Source organism: Prenolepis imparis, unplaced genomic scaffold, assembly GCF_030444845.1.
Source record: "Prenolepis imparis isolate NDT839.2.m4 unplaced genomic scaffold, iyPreImpa1.0 SCAF_10, whole genome shotgun sequence".
NCBI lineage: Eukaryota > Metazoa > Arthropoda > Insecta > Hymenoptera > Formicidae > Prenolepis > Prenolepis imparis.
Genome location: NW_028141168.1, coordinates 13,319,258 through 13,335,455, shown reverse-complemented (window position 1 = coordinate 13,335,455; position 16,198 = coordinate 13,319,258). Strand labels below are relative to the sequence as shown.

At 37.7% G+C, this 16,198-nt stretch overlaps 1 protein-coding gene across 1 annotated transcript in view; it reads left to right on the top strand.

Moving 5' to 3' along the window:
- Window positions 1-16,198, top strand: part of LOC145941515 (uncharacterized) — a 175,234-nt gene that overhangs the window by 59,215 nt on the left and 99,821 nt on the right. The window contains exon 5 of the mRNA XM_083047624.1: window positions 15,279-15,322. Within this exon, the coding sequence (XP_082903750.1) occupies window positions 15,279-15,322 (44 nt within the window). The remainder of the gene's footprint in view (window positions 1-15,278; window positions 15,323-16,198) is intronic.

The window sequence follows — 16,198 nt, the reverse complement described above, 5'->3', positions numbered from 1 at the left end:
GCACCGTTCATATTGTACACAACAAATAATGAAGTGTATACTAGCACGTCGAAATATGCGCTTGTGGCAGAAACGCGTATCTAAAAAAATATGAAGTTTGTGCCATTAATAACCTCAGAACTGAATATATTGTACAGCGGATTTATGGATTTTGCCGTCTCAAGTTCCGGTAAAAAAAAATATGTGTAAAAAAAAAAACGTCGTGTAGCCTAAAGTTTTTGCAAGGTTTGTACTCGATTAATATTAATCGATCGGACAATATTTTCCATTAATTGCTAATTTTTTTTTATCATCGAATATGCTGTAAAAATAATATTTCTTTTGCATACGATATTAAAATGTATTTTCCAAATTAAATTTAAAAATTAAAATCTGTAAAATTGTATGGATTTATTCAAAAGTAAAAATATCGTATAATTAAAGTATGTCCACTGTCCAGAATATTTAAAACAAAAAATAGATATTTCACGGAACACACTTTTTATTTGACGTATATCAGACTGTTTGATACGGAAGAATGTCTATGAAAGCGACAAGTCGGTCAACGTCTACGTTATTGTCAACATAATATAGATACCTTCAGGATGACTAAGCGCGATTATTGCCGCATATTTTTACGCCTCTTTTATTATCACACACACACACACACACACACGAATTGCCCGGGTTACGAGGATACACGTTGGTCCACAAGCCAGAGAGAATTCGGTTCTTTGGCCGACATACAGGCGCAATCAACGTGAATGGCCCTGCAATAACAAAGATCGCATTCATGGGATTAGAAAAGCCTCATCCTCTTCTGCTTGCCAAGTGAAGTATAAGTCTGAGCGATAGGAGATGCGATGTTATTTTGTTTTAATTATGTACTTTGTTGCGTTATCTACGAACGCATTGAAATGAAGCGGTGAAATGCGAAGAATCGTTCTCGCTATCTTTTAAGCTTAAGCACAGTAATTATCATTCACTTAATAGCTACGAAATAGACTGCGCGCTAATTAATTCCGCTGATTTTGCATTCGCGAAATATATCGACGTATCATCTCAGAAATTACGATCGGTAGATCAACATTGATTTTTTATTTACATTGTTATTAATATTTATCGTGTTATAGACTGGCAAATATAAAATGAAATATACAAAGAATTGACCCATGTTTTATAAACTTATCTCCAAAAGATTAAACTCTAATTGAGATTAAAATTCTAATTTTAATTGATGACGATATACGACGACTATAATGATAGATTTTAGAAACAGTTTGTACAACCGAAACGCTTAACAACTAAGGCTTTGTCTCCAGAAGAGTTTGATTTTTGCATCGACTCACAAAGGGAGAGCGCAAATTGCATCGTTGGAATGAAATCGGACCAAAATCGCATATGCACACGCGTTCGCGGGTCGTTAACGATACCAAAATCCGAGTCCTAATTGCGACGTGAATCGCGGGTCAAACAACATTCGATTACAATGTCCGAATCCGACATAATCGTCATCGACGCACGATTAACGCGTTATCGAGCGCTGATTTGCCGAACAGAGGGATACTGGTTCACAGAACGCGCGCGTGCGTATCCGTATCTTGAATGGCAGGGAACAACAATGACTACATTCATCGTATCAAACGCGCGCAGTCAGCATCAACCCGTCGCTCCCCCGTTGCTCCGCCGCCCCGAGCATTTCGTGGAGAGTGATTCTCTCTGACACATACACACTCGCGCGCGCTCGGAGAGCTGTTGAAAATCGTCAACCGTTCATTGAGCCCGCCCCGAGAACTTTAAATGCGCCGACTCATCCACGACCAGCTGTCTCTCTTCTCAACTTTTTTTCAAATCACAGTACGTAAGCGAGCATATTATATTTCGCCAGATAACAGTGTTTGTTGAAACAATAATCGCTGCGTTCTTTCTTTCGCTTAACATTTGGGAAAAAATCCACCCCCGTGATTATCTCTCGCGAAAATATATCGCGAAAAAGAAGTGTTATAAATGAAATTAATTGAATAAATTGAAGTTTTTTTTAGATAATTTGGTAAACTATCAAGCTGTGGATATTAAGATAAAAATGCGGCAAATTATACATATATATCTTAAGGATAAATCTTAGGATAAATTATCTATATAGGATAAATTAAATATTCATTTTAGGATATTGAAATATGTATCGAGATAAGAAGTTAAATTAATAGATGTTGTTTTACAAGATAAATAGTACATGTCATCCGCGTGAAAATTAGTTATATCCGACGCTCATCTCTCAATTCCTTTCGAAATAAGCGATTTGTCGCGATCGAAACACGACAATTAGAAGTAGGCGCGGATTCGACATTAGGAGGACGCCGCGTATTTAAATTTAAATTTACGAGCCCCTCGTGTGATAAATTATGGCGCAGCCAGCCGGTGCGAAAATAACATTTTTTTTCGACTCACATTCTATTAGCGGCGCGTCGTGTTTCCTCCGTGCGTTAACGAGGATACATAAATTACAGTATATACAAATACATATATTAAGAATCATTTGTCAGGTGCCTACTTGGCACCAATTATAATACCGTGCGCGATTTACGATTCCGTAGTAGAGGAACGCAACCGTGCCGATTATATTCACGACGTGTGCATCGTGAGATTCGACTGTTGATTTTACCGCGGTCTCGACGATGGTTATCTTTCTGCCTTAGTAACCTCATCGATATTCGAAAATACCTCCACCTATACCTAGCTATACACCTACCTCGATACAGTTTCTTTCGGTTACTTTGTTCGCTCCGAGATCTCTTTTATATGAGCCAAAGACGTACTCTGTTATCCGTTCAGAAGGGCGTTCAGTACCTTTCCATCGTTTATCCGGACTGGTTTCATTGTTCGCGACGATAATGCTCACTGGAGCGTGCTACGGCCGCTATAAATACACGAGTGGTCTTACGCAGAACATGCAAGTGCAGAAATCACGAACGATCGATCGCGTTCTATCAAGCGTGCGATTCTAATTGCGGCTTGCGCAATAATTAGCGGTGTCGATAGTTAATTAAACTCGCGCGCGCAATACACTATCGCGCAACCGCGACGCAATGCGATAAATCGTTTAAAAGGGGCGCGAATATAACTCATGTTTTTCCCTCTGTCCCCTCTTCCCCTCCTCTCTCTTCTCGTCGACATTTTCGTACAATAATTTTGCGAAGAATAAAACATTCTCTTTCTCTCCGAGATTTATTTCGACGCTTTTTCAGTTAATGCATGATTTACGGCTCTTAAAATCTAAAAATTCAGCAACGATATACTTTTCATTTATTATTCTATACTAGTTTAATTCAGAAAAAGCATTTTATTCAATATTATATATAATGCATAGGTTGCCTATTTTTCTTTTATGAACACATATTACTATAGTACGTACCTGTGAGATGAGTAGCGTGCAGCCTGAATGGCCCCCGTGCCGTACTTGCGAACGAAAAAGTTTTTATAATCGACTGAATAACGATATTCCTACATATATACGTATATCAACTCGGTAAAAAAGTTTTTATTAAGTTTACTCTGCTTTAAAATGCTTGTGTGAAAAATATTTCATACTGCATAATTTTCCTACGTATAGTCTTCGAGTTTTCATCATGTGCAAGAACTGCATATCTATTGCCACTAACAATAAATTGACTTAATAATTAAATCAACTTAGTAAATAATTTTCGTTATATTATTAGCGCACGTTTCTATAATAATTTATAATTAAAAAAATTTTTTATGTATAATAATTTCTTTAACAAATTATATTATTATTCTAATATACATATGTAATATTAATATTATCGTCATCGTATGAATAAACGGGTCTATGAGAAATTTTAAATACAAAAATTCTCAAAATGGAATATAATTTACAGACTTATCGATCAATTTGGAATGGAACTCTTTCGAGAAGAGTATGAATTTTGATATAAATCAATATAAGAGATTGAATATTGAAAGCTTTTTTTTTTCTTTTAGAGAGAATTAAACTTATTAAAAGTTGCGCTCTCTCTCTTTCTATCTTTATCTTTCTCTCTTAGGTACATTTACGAAACTTTATTCTCCGTGTAATTTCAAGTGTGATTCTGGCGAATATTTAATTTGAAACTCGCGCTTACCCTGCGGAAGGTATCTAATCTTGAAAATTAGTAAGTTGCTCCACTTTATTGGCCAAATAGTCCCTCGTTAATATTTTACTCCAAGTCCTATCTCTTGCACCTCCTGTATAATCTATCTTTTGTCTACATTTTTAAACGCAAGCTCAAGCCACGTTAAATTATTGATTTTGCGTTACTTGTGTGTCGCGCGCACTTGAACTCTCTCGCTCGCATCTTTATCCGGTTGAAAACAATACGTAATTGTCTTGGGTCATTCTATAATCGTCACGACACCCCTATCTACAGGGCATTGCCGTCAGGGCTCTTAATCGACCGACAAAAAAATAGCGGGCAGATACGACGAGAGAGAGAGAGAAGAGCCGACGAGGAGGGCATCGCATTAATACGAACCATCCAAGGCGTTCATCGTTACAGCGACGTTATATTTTTTGCCGCGCCGTTAACCTTGAGGGTCGGAAGCCTTGCAGACTTTCAATTTCGATAGTAGGTGGCTGCGTATGTGTCTTATATCGTTTTGTCACGGAACGGGATAATAGCGTGAAGAGAATGGACGAGAGGCGAACCGCCGACATATATATGCAACGAAACAGAGGTTCTCAGTCGAAATCTCGAGGTAACTTTTAATCGCAGACGCAAATTTCCTCGTAATCTCATCTTGTTAATTTTTTATAACGTTTTCTAAATTTCTTTGTAGCGTATGTAATGATTCGATAACTACATGACAGCATTTAAGAGAATACGTCGCTTTAAAAGTTACATCATAGACTCGATAAATAATATTATTTAAACGACGAAGAGGAATTTGACGAGTAGCTTGAAGTATAAAAAACGTTTCAGTATGAAACTTTTACACGGCTTCATAATGGCGTAGTTGACTTTACGGAAGCGGAATAACGATCATTCGGATAATCGATGGCATAAAGTTCATTTCCGTGTATCGCGACGCTGAAAATTCGCTTTGCCGGGAAATCAGGCCGATCGTGAGAGATGTGTGCGAGGGTTGGCGGGGCTGTCCGTGTAACGTCTGGTGGGTGGCGAAAAAAGGAGATTACTTGCTGCATGCCGCCCGGTGCAACAACGTGGCTGCTGCGATATTAAACCCGCCCGTGATTTACAAACGTGAAATTTGATTCGGCCAGCGAGAAAACAACGATTGATAATCAATTTCTCTTAACGGCGAAAGATACGACGATTCGTTATAGATTGACAGCACAGTGGCGGGGTAAAACGAAGGAGAGAAGTGCGTATGTGCGTGTATGTGTGTCACATCTCACAGAAAACACTCATGTCACTTACTGATTGTGAGACAAGTGCTTGCATTACTCTTCAGTGCTTTATAGACGACCAACTTAATTTAACTCTTAATTGGTTTGATTAATGGAATTTAGCAAACCTCGGATAGTAAAAAAAACACGTGTAACATTGTTACATATACAGTATTCAATGATCTATATCTAGACAAAAATATTTTTCATCAAATCACTTTTCCCTGCAATAAAATATTGTGAAAAGAAATATATTTAATTTAATCTATTTATTTAATTTTATTTCCAAAATATTTGAGTCCATTGATTATAATTGGACACTGATATATAGAAAGTTTATTGGCGCGCGCACGCAAAACTTGTATTTAATAATATGAGTATATTAATAAAATATTATATCAGTTATACATATATTATTATATTAGGAAGATATAATTTTGATGAAACACGTTACTAAATTTTAATGAAAAAAAAAAGATATATTTAATTTTCAAGTTTAGTTTATTCTTATACTCTTTAATATTCAGATGTTTTAAAATTCACGAACTTTTCAGACTTTGGAATCGTCATTTTTCACGAGTCGTAGCGTATACTGTTGTGCTAAAAAACCAATCAAAGGTCGTAGATGATATTTGTACATTCCGAAAGGAGAAATTAATTCTGTATTCTCAACGCGCACGACGCCGTGTGAACCATGGCCACAAATATTTCCATAATACCGCAGTCATGATTCGCAGGTAAATTAAAATTGAACAACATCGAATGTAATATTAATCGACAGCCGTGCGGCGCGTCGTGAAAGTAGCGCGAGAGCGGCGCATCATAAATACGGTTTCGCTCTATTAATTACGCTTTGCACTTTTCAATTAAATTTCTACGTTGCACGCCAAGGAAACGCGCGGTATAAATTAGCAGTGCCACGGCTCGCCAGCCGTTGCCCGCAAGAGATGCGCCAACGTAGAGGAAACCCGTGCTAAGGGACGTAAAATGACCCGCGGTCGAGTCTCTTCTCCGAGATATATGTATAACTAGCGAGGCGTTCGTTAAAATCCGACACTGTACCGAGGTTCAAACGCACGTAGTATAGTATCGGGTTTAATTCGCGGTCTCCCGAAATATTAGCGCAACAGGTATCGGTCGAACGGACACACGAGCGCGGTCGATTATCGTTTCGCAGACAGAATGCAGGGCGAGAGCAGAGAGAGAGAGAGAGAGATCATTACACGTGGTTGCTGCGCTCGACAAGATCGTTTCGTTTCCGAGCTAGGGGGGTTCTCTTGGCGTCACCGCTCCATCTCTACAGCTACTCCGTTATGGGGTCGCGGTTATCAGGCTCGTATACTTTATTTATGGAAGCGTTAACACTTGTTTCGAAACGAGGTGCTGCAATTGGATGCTGTTATTTTGTCGCGGAGGCGCTCTTGTAATTGGATGCGTCAACTTTTCGCGGGATATACATTCCTAAGGCGAACGCGTTGTCATTCGATTTTTTTATTGTTTATTTATACTGAAGCAACTTGTGAAAAAAATTACTCCTTAAGATTACCATGATCATTCGATTATTTCAATGAGATTTCAATTGCGTGATTGTAGAATTAATTTACATATCATTTCGATAAAATAAAAATTAATAATAAATAAAATAAGATAAATAAAATAAGAATAAATTAAACAAAAAATCCAAGGTAGTTTTATTTTTCAATTTAAGTTATAATATTTCTAAATCACAATTTTTAAATTACAATCTTCCGAAATTTGTCTTCTAATAACCGCTATGTATAATATATATGTATAATATAATTTTTTTGAAACGTTTCCTTTTTCTAGTTCTTTTTGTAGCTATAGTATATAAGAAAAAAATATATAGCAGAGCTGAGGAAATTTTCCAAACGACCCGATACATTGTACAAAAACTGTCGTACAAAACTTTCTTCTATTGAGAATAATTTATGATTCTCCGAAACGTGTTTATTGGTTCAGTTACACATTTTGTGTTTACATTGAAAAGGCCTCTCGTCTCGAGATAATTCATATACCTGTAACTTGACAAACGTAAATGGGCGCAGAGTGAATTATTACCGTGAGATAAAAGAAAAAGTTGTGACAAAAAGGGGTAAAAAATGTAGTTGAAAAAGAGTGCGTTAGAAATACCTACTATATTCTCACAGAAACGACTTTTCACAAACACACGGCGCATATAAAGATAGGTCGAAAGGGATCCCTTAGAGATGACGTACGCCCGAGAAATGCAACGAGAATTAAGATTTACAACTGGTCGTATAACCATTGTATAGCCCGACTAACCATCGTCGTAGAGCGTTCAAATATGTAACTACGTAACTACGAGTCAGGAATGGTCTTCAAGGTGGGCGCTTCTTTCCGACTTGGACTAAACGTAATATACGTTATTGGTCTTTACAGTATATCGCGCGGTTATAAATATTTATCGACGGGAAAGAGAGAAAGAGGGGACGAGGGAAGGGGTTATGTAGCAAGAGCGTTTTATTTACTCCGCATGCGGTCGCAGGCGTGTCTCGATTTACGGCTATGCGCTATAAATAAGCGCCCGGTCACTCGGTTGTCCATTTGAATTCCTCTTGCGCGAATTCCGATGTAACGAAGTCCATCGAACGGTGCGATTCCGTCGAGAGGAATCCTTCCTCTCGCGAGACCCTCCGGCGGATACTCAATTAAACTCTCCTTCCGTCACGCGAAGTATTCCGCGATCGCGCTCATAACGGCGCTCGTAAAAATTCTGAAATCGTCGGCCGCCGATTTCGGATCGCGGATTTCACGATCTGGTCGGGCGAAATATACGTAGGAGAAGGTCCACGAGGATACGTCGTTACGACGTATACACGGAACGAGTTACTACACGGTTCGCCTCTCTAAAAATCGGAACGTCCCCGTGGAAACATCAATGCCGCGCAAGAGAGAGCACAGAAAAAGAAATAATTTCCCGAAGTTGTGCTCGGCGGAATAGGGTGCGGGCAGAGAGCGAAAAGGGAGGCTCTTTCTATACTCCCCGTAACGTTCGGTAGGCTCTTAAAACAGGCGCTTATTGATTTATTTTACGAGGATCGTAAACTCGATCGCGCGGGTCCTCTCGCTCGATGGCCGGCTCGTTCGGCCTCCCTGATGAACCCGCTTGAGTTCCGTTCGTCACCCGCTTCGCGTTCCTTTTTTCTCTCCTCATCGGCGAAGAAATGAGGAAGGAGAAGAGAAAAATAACAGTAGCAGAGAGAGACGGGGGAGATGAGGGAAGTAAAGTGGGAGAAAGGTGCACCCTTTTTTTCTTTCTCTCTCTCTCTCTCTCTCACACGCACACATGCATGCCCGGTAGATATATTGTCGCGCGTATATATATTTACGAGGAGCGGGAGTTATAAATCACGGCTTCGTCTGCTTACGCGCGAGTCCGGCCTGGGACGGACATACACATGCACTAGGCGACCCGCGTCCGCGTGTATACCGTTAGCACTCGGCCGACGTAATGGTTTTTCGATAATTGTGTAACTGTTTCACATCGCTGGCCGTTGAAACACGGCGCCGTAAACGCTTTTAGAGCCTTTAACGACCGGGGGTCCGCACGGTCGGCCGCGCGCGAGAGAAACCCCTTCTTTATTCCCTCGGTGTGGGTTGCCCCGATGGACCCGTCTCTCTCTCTTTCTCTCTCTGTAACGCGCAAAGATTTCCCCGTTTCTCCATGCATTGTAAATCGCGACGCGTGCGCGGAATAAGAAGCCAGGTGACGTTTTTCTTCACATCAGCAGGAATCTCTCTATCTCTCTCGCTCCTCGAGATTAGCCCGTCTTCGGCGAGCGAGGGGTGCGCGATTTGTAATTATGGTCCAAAGTTTGTGCTATCGGTAACGATCGAATATGCGCTCCACTAATGCGAGTTGCCGCAGTTTCGCGTTTATGCAATTTACGTAATCGATTTATTCGCGTAGAAGCGCATCGCGGGTCTCATATTCGTAACCATTTCAGCGTCCGTTCTCAATATCCCTGCAAATGATATAAATGCGTTAGCCGAGAGAAAAATCTCTAAGAGTTATGTGTGCTAATATATCTTTCTTAAAATTATTTAACAAATAATTTGCATGATTTTAACGCGTAATAAAAGAATGAATATAACATAACATTTTTATGCAGATATATAAAAGACCTTAATAAAAAATTATTATATATACAATATTAACTTTATTTTACAGCTATTATATGACTGCATAATAAATTCTTTTATGCTAAAATTTGATTTGTTTTACTATAACATAAATATAATTTTTATGCCGATGTATAAAACGCGTTAAATGAAACTGTACGCAATATTAATTTCTACTAACTATTATATGGCTGTATAATAAATTCTTTCATATCAGAATTGAATTCGATTTGTTTGACTATTATTATTAAATAACATATCAAACGCAATCGCCGAAAGGGCTCGACGCGATCATGCGAAATGCGTGGGAGAGAATAGTTAAAGGATACCACAAACAAATTAATTTAATTGCGCACCGGAGTGACGGCTTTTCGGTATATCGGGAGCTGAAAAGCAACGCGGCGGAATATATATTCACGTGAAAGAATCATTTGGCAAGTGGAGAGCCGAGTCTCTCTCTATCTCTTTGAAGATGACCGTAGACCATCGAGATCAAAAGGCACGACGGTCAGAAGTACATGTTTTATCTCTACGTTGTACCATCTTAACTTCTCTTCACGTTCTTGAGAAGCACGCGCGGCACTTTACGACTCCCGTGGACGTTCCGGGCGGTTCAAGGACTTTCTCGACCAGCCAGAAGTGTCCTACATGCTGACTCTGGTTTTTCGAAAAGGCCCTCGCGTCGTGAGATTCCGCGATTTCTCTCACCCTCTTTGGCCTTTTGAAGCCCTTTCGGTTAGTCAGACGTCGCGGCGGGTAAAGCAAAATGAAAGTTATTGAATCGTTATTGAATCAGATTGCATCGAGTTTCTTTCGCGTTTAACCCTTTCAGCTTTTCTGTAAAAACACGCCAGAGTATCTTTTGGAAGTGAAAATTTTTGAAGAAACGAGATAATTTTTTTTTACAACGTAGAGATAATTTTTGCACAATTGTTATTTTAACGAAATATTTTATTAAATATTTTACACGACATAATACGATTTCATTATATATTTTTCAGTTACATAAATAGTTTTGTAAAATTTTAAAAGTTATTAATGAATGATTCTCTAATGATTTAATTAATAATACACGTTATACATATATATTTCTATAAAGTAATAATAAAATAAACGCGTCAAATACATATTAATTTAATCAGCACGATTTTATTATTTTATAAAAGAACGGAAACTAGGTGGGCGGCTAACAAAATCTTTTCTACAGTTTTTCAACAATAAAAACAATCATGAACGCGTACTACCCCAGTATAATAAAAGTGGAAGTTAATTAATTTTGAGTGCAGCCTTTGGTCATGTTCCAAACTTTTTTCCGCCTTTGTTAATGAAGAAAGAATGATTTATTAACAATGTTGTGTACCTTGAGTTTTTTCGAAAGAGCACTAAAGCGTACTTTACTACGCTTTTATTGGCGACTAACATGCCCGCGTGCCTAGCGGCTGATAAATTATTTATTTTAGATCCCGCACTAACACACACACACAATCTAGAATTCTTTTCAACTGTAACTATTTTTAATAACTAGCAAATACAAATCATATCTAGAGATGCTCTAAAAATATGCTGCATCTTAATAAAAAGACACGATGAGTAAGCCGAAAGAGAGGAATCAAACGTCGATTCAAAGGGTGTATCCTCGAGCATCTCGGCAACGATTCGTCTGCTACAAGTAGCGATATTGCTGTCTCAACTTTTAGTTTCTGATATGATTCCGCGCGCGAATTCCGCACACGGATTTCCATTTCGCCGCTGTAGCGATGCGTGATGGGAATAAGGAAGACTGACACGGTTATATGGCGCGGTTGCCTGATGGATCGGGAATCAAACGGTCAATTTGCTACTTTTACCCGTCTCGTTTTCGCGCCGACGTCGTAACTTTCCCTCCGCAAAGGGTAGTGGTTTCATCACGTCGCGTTATATGACGGAGAGGAGAGCAAAGTTCGGGGAAAGTGTCTCGCTTAAGCATTCGTCGCACGCGAATAAAGTCGTTGACGGATATTTATGTGTTTTTCCACATTGCCAAAAGAAACGACCGCGCCGACATGCGAGAGATTTGTGTTTTCAAGCTTCTCTTTGACAATCCCGAATATATATCGCGCTCGCTCGTGAAACTAACGACGATCGTATTATTCCGATACTCTTTATTGAAAGTACTCTCTTGCGCTCGAACCCTTGACTTATTATTCGTGCTTCTTCAAGATCCACAATTTTCTGGAAATAATGTAAATCGAAAATTCGAAACAGACCTTTTTAGAAATGTAAATCAACATGTACTTTAAAATCTATAATACTTTTGACAATCTATATTTTGCAAAGAGTTTTGAGACAGAATTTTATTTGTAATTTTATGAGTCGTGTAATATATATTTGAAAACATATACATTTAAAAAAGTAAACAAAATATGCATATAAAATACAGAATATATACCTTATAAAAATTTTTAATAGATTTCTGGAAATCTTGAATTTTGTCTTGAATTATAGACTGTTTGAAAGCGAGCTTAATTCTCTAATTTATTTGTTAGATTAATAATAAATCAGATCTACATCCAAAATTTTCTATTTTATTTTATATTATTATACAAAAGAAAACTGTTTATTTGACTTGAAAATAAAAAGTAATCAAATATAAAAAATATTTAATGTTTATTTGATTTAAATTTGTGTTTATTTGATTTAAAAATATAAAATAATTAAATATAAACAACATAAATATATATGAAAAATATTTACTGTATAAGAGAGTATAAGATTATAAATTGTCATCATCGCAAAAATCGATCGTGTTGATTTTTGTTTCGTTGTAGCAAATATTTCGCACGGCGGAGCATTTTGAGATAGAAATACGAAACGTCCCGTCGATTATAATCGCAAGTAGCGTCTGTCTTTCTCCGGGGATCGATAAAAGGGGTGATTGTGCGGATTATCTCGGAGTTTATTGGACCTCGTTACCGAAAACGAGAGAAAAAACGAAGTATCTCGCGCGACAAACCAATTTCTTGTCTTTATCTACATCGGTTTTTATTAATGGCGCCCCATTGAGAGAGAGATGGACGACGAGAGATATTTCTTAAAAACAATCGCGCCAATGAACGCCGTCGTTTGTCCTTAATAAAACGCTCGTCTCGGCGACAATTCGTGAAATAACATGTCGCATGCGCGACTTTCTGTGCTGCGGAAATAGCGCGCGTCATATGCCTCATAAATAAGGAATTTCTACGGTAGGGATGGTACCGTTTAATCCGTCGTGTACACTCATAGGAGACAATATTGCGCGAGCATCGTATATATACTTCTACTTACAAGCGCGTATCCTCTCTAGTATTACGTCTCATTTAAAATCGTTAGTGTCGGCCAATAAAACGCGATATCGCATCCCCTATATGGTTCGTTCCATATATCGCTTTAATCTCTTTTGCCCTTATCAGAGTCGCATACTTAATGCACTTAGAGAAACCTAGGTCTTGTATTCATAACTCGCAGTTAGCGCTGATAATAATATCCGCGCACAGGCCATATAAAAAGCATTAGAAAGTCGAGAGCGAGGTATTAAAAGAGTGAGTTTTTTCTCGAATTTGCGTGTGCGATATAAGAAAATGCGTATTATACTATACGTATTAGCAAAATACGATGTACGATACGGCTACGTATAGATTTGTGTTTCGTGATAGAAAAATATAAACAACATTTATTGCGATACTAGGAGTAATAACCTTACGGCTGGTTATGTTTACGAAAATAACCGTGGCTAAACTTTGAGTTGGAACTCAATAAGAGAGCATATAACCAGCATGAACTGCATATGAAATCCTGAGCAATGATGAAAAGTAGTTTAGACAGTGTTTATGATATGTCGAGAAAGAAAAATCTTATTATATGTACTATAGACAATTATTCGAGAATTCACTTAAATACTTTATAAATTTTATAAGTTTTAATACAATAAAAAAAATAGAGAAAAAAGAACAAATACATATGTGTAAAAAGAGACTATTTTTATTGTATATATATATATATTAGAACAATGTAATATATTTTTTAAAATTGTGATATTGTTCTAAACATCTTTGAAACTTTTTCAAAACAGTTTTTCTCAATCGTGAATCATATATAAATGTATCTGTCACAATATATAAATAATAATGTTTTTTTAAAACTCTCTTTCTCAATCGTGAATCATATATATGTATAATGTATCTGTCACAATAAATAATATTTTTAAAAATTGTATTTATGCTTAAACTCTTTAAAACTGTGTCTAAAAATATTCATAATTTTCTTGACTGAGATATATTATAATCAAAATAATGTTGATTGCTTCTTTTCAAAATATATTTGAATAAGAATATGAAAAAAAATATATTGGACAAAAAATAAGAAACGCAAGATAATCTGACAAAAATGAGATAACAGGTAACTCAATATGGGAGGGAAAGCAGCACGAAGAAGGCTTTGCTTTCCGATACTTTTCATTATTATCGATAAGAATATCGTCTCTGATGGCGATGTGTCCGTAACCCCTCGCGAAAGATCGGAAGCTAGGGGCGAACGGCAAAGTTCAAAGTTGTCGAAGTTTCCGAATTCAGTAGCCGCGTGCCTGTCGCGATATTATATACGGAATTATGTGCAGGGGGTAGTAGAGAGGGGAAGAGGAAGAGAGAGAGAGGGAGAGAGATATCGATCCGCGATGTCTCTCGGACTTTTGGGATAAAACGACACACGTCTTCGAGTAGTCTCTTCCGCGAAAACTTTCCGCAAACTTTAACGATCATTTAATATTTGACGCACGGTCAACTTAAAACCGATAGCACCGTATCTCGCGCGGATAGGTCGACGGATAGAGAAGCCGCCCTCGCGTAATGTCGCGCGAGCACGAGGAGGAAAATCGCGTTCCCGTCGTTACCACATTTTGTATTTAACTGTATCTAGAGTCGCGCGCGCGCGCGGCCCCGATTCTAAGCTCGAGCTACCCCCTCGCAAGTGGTAGCGGCGGGTCTATAAGGGTAGCTTTAGTTCGCTCGCGCTCGCTTTCGCGTGTCTCGACGGTGTTCCAGAAAAAGAGGAAGGAGGTTGGAAATGCGCGGAAAGAAGATAAAGCCCACGCTAATCGATTTGTTGCACTTAAGCCGCGGCAGTCGGCCGCATAAATAAGGCCTTCTCGCTTTCCCGCCTCCCTCCCTCTCTCCGCACTCCGGCATCTCGCGCCGCAATATTATCTGAAAGTTAACTCTGGCCCTTTTTTTTTCTTTTTTTTTTTTTTTTTTTTTTGAGACTCGCTGCACGCGTGTACGCGGCCCGACGGAATAAAAAGATTGCGGCTCGTAGTATAAACGAAAACTTCATATCCGACAATATCAATTTCCAAGTTGGCGAACTTCGTCGCCGCATCTCTCCGTCTCGAAACTTAAAACTGATAGCTTCATATCCCCGTCGGATGCGATAAGAAAGGGCTGCGAAAGGGTTTGCGACCGCCGCCTTTAAACGCTCGATATTAATGCTCGTTTCCACGACTGCCGGCGAGATCGGACCATAATAATTTCGCAAAATTGGCCGCCGCGGGACGTTTATAATGCGCAGCGACACGTAACCCATGTGTCCGCGTATCTTCGAGTTTTCAGGTATCGCCAAAATTTTATGACGATTGAAAAGGTGACGACTTGATACGGCACACCACTATACATACACATACACACAATGTATATAGTATGTAATTTGAATATTTTGTTTTCAGATCAAGCTGCTGTGTACTATACAACTTCGCTATTGCACGTATCGGTGAGTGAGAAATTGTTATTGTATTTTATTTTATATTAGAACAACCCAAGCGCGTGTTACGCGCGCGCCATTCTTCGGTTTTGTATTAAAAAAATGATATTTAAAAAAAAATAATATAAAGTTTATTTAAACTCGATATTTTTTTACAGAAATCAGTTGATTAAAGCGTTAATTTACTAATTAAATTTTTAAATATAAATGTTATAAAAAATTAAAATAGTAATATGTTGTAAATAATATGTTATAATACCTTATTTTTGATTAATATTTTTTGACACAAATCAGCTGATAACTGTCAAAAATATTAATCGAGTTTAAAGTATTATATAACATATTATTTAAAATATATTATATTATTTTAATTTTTAGAACGTATTATTATTTTAAAAATTAATTAGCAAATTAATGCTTTAATCAGCTGATTTCTGTAAAAAAATATTAATAAAGCGAAAATTTGCTAATTAAATATAGCTTACATATTTATATTTATATTGTGTATGTTATAATTTGCTAATTAAATTTTCAAATAATAATATGGTAAAAGTTATAAAATAGAAATCTATTGTAAATAATATGTTATAATACCTTATTCTCGATTAATATTTTTTCTTTCTAAAGCTATATCTTTTCGAACGAATCTCCTTCGAGTTTTAATTAATTATTAATTTATATAAGTCATGTATATAGTATCGCGCGCGCGCTATTAGAATGAAGTTGCCGATGTTCGTAGCGAATAGCGGCCATTACCGAAACGCCGCGAGTATCAGGCAGTTGGAGCTGCGTCCCGCTGTGATTAATTAGTAAGCATAATCGTTAGAAACGATTTCGAACCTTTGTATTGTAATATTTATCAATCGCATATCATAATTTCAACGT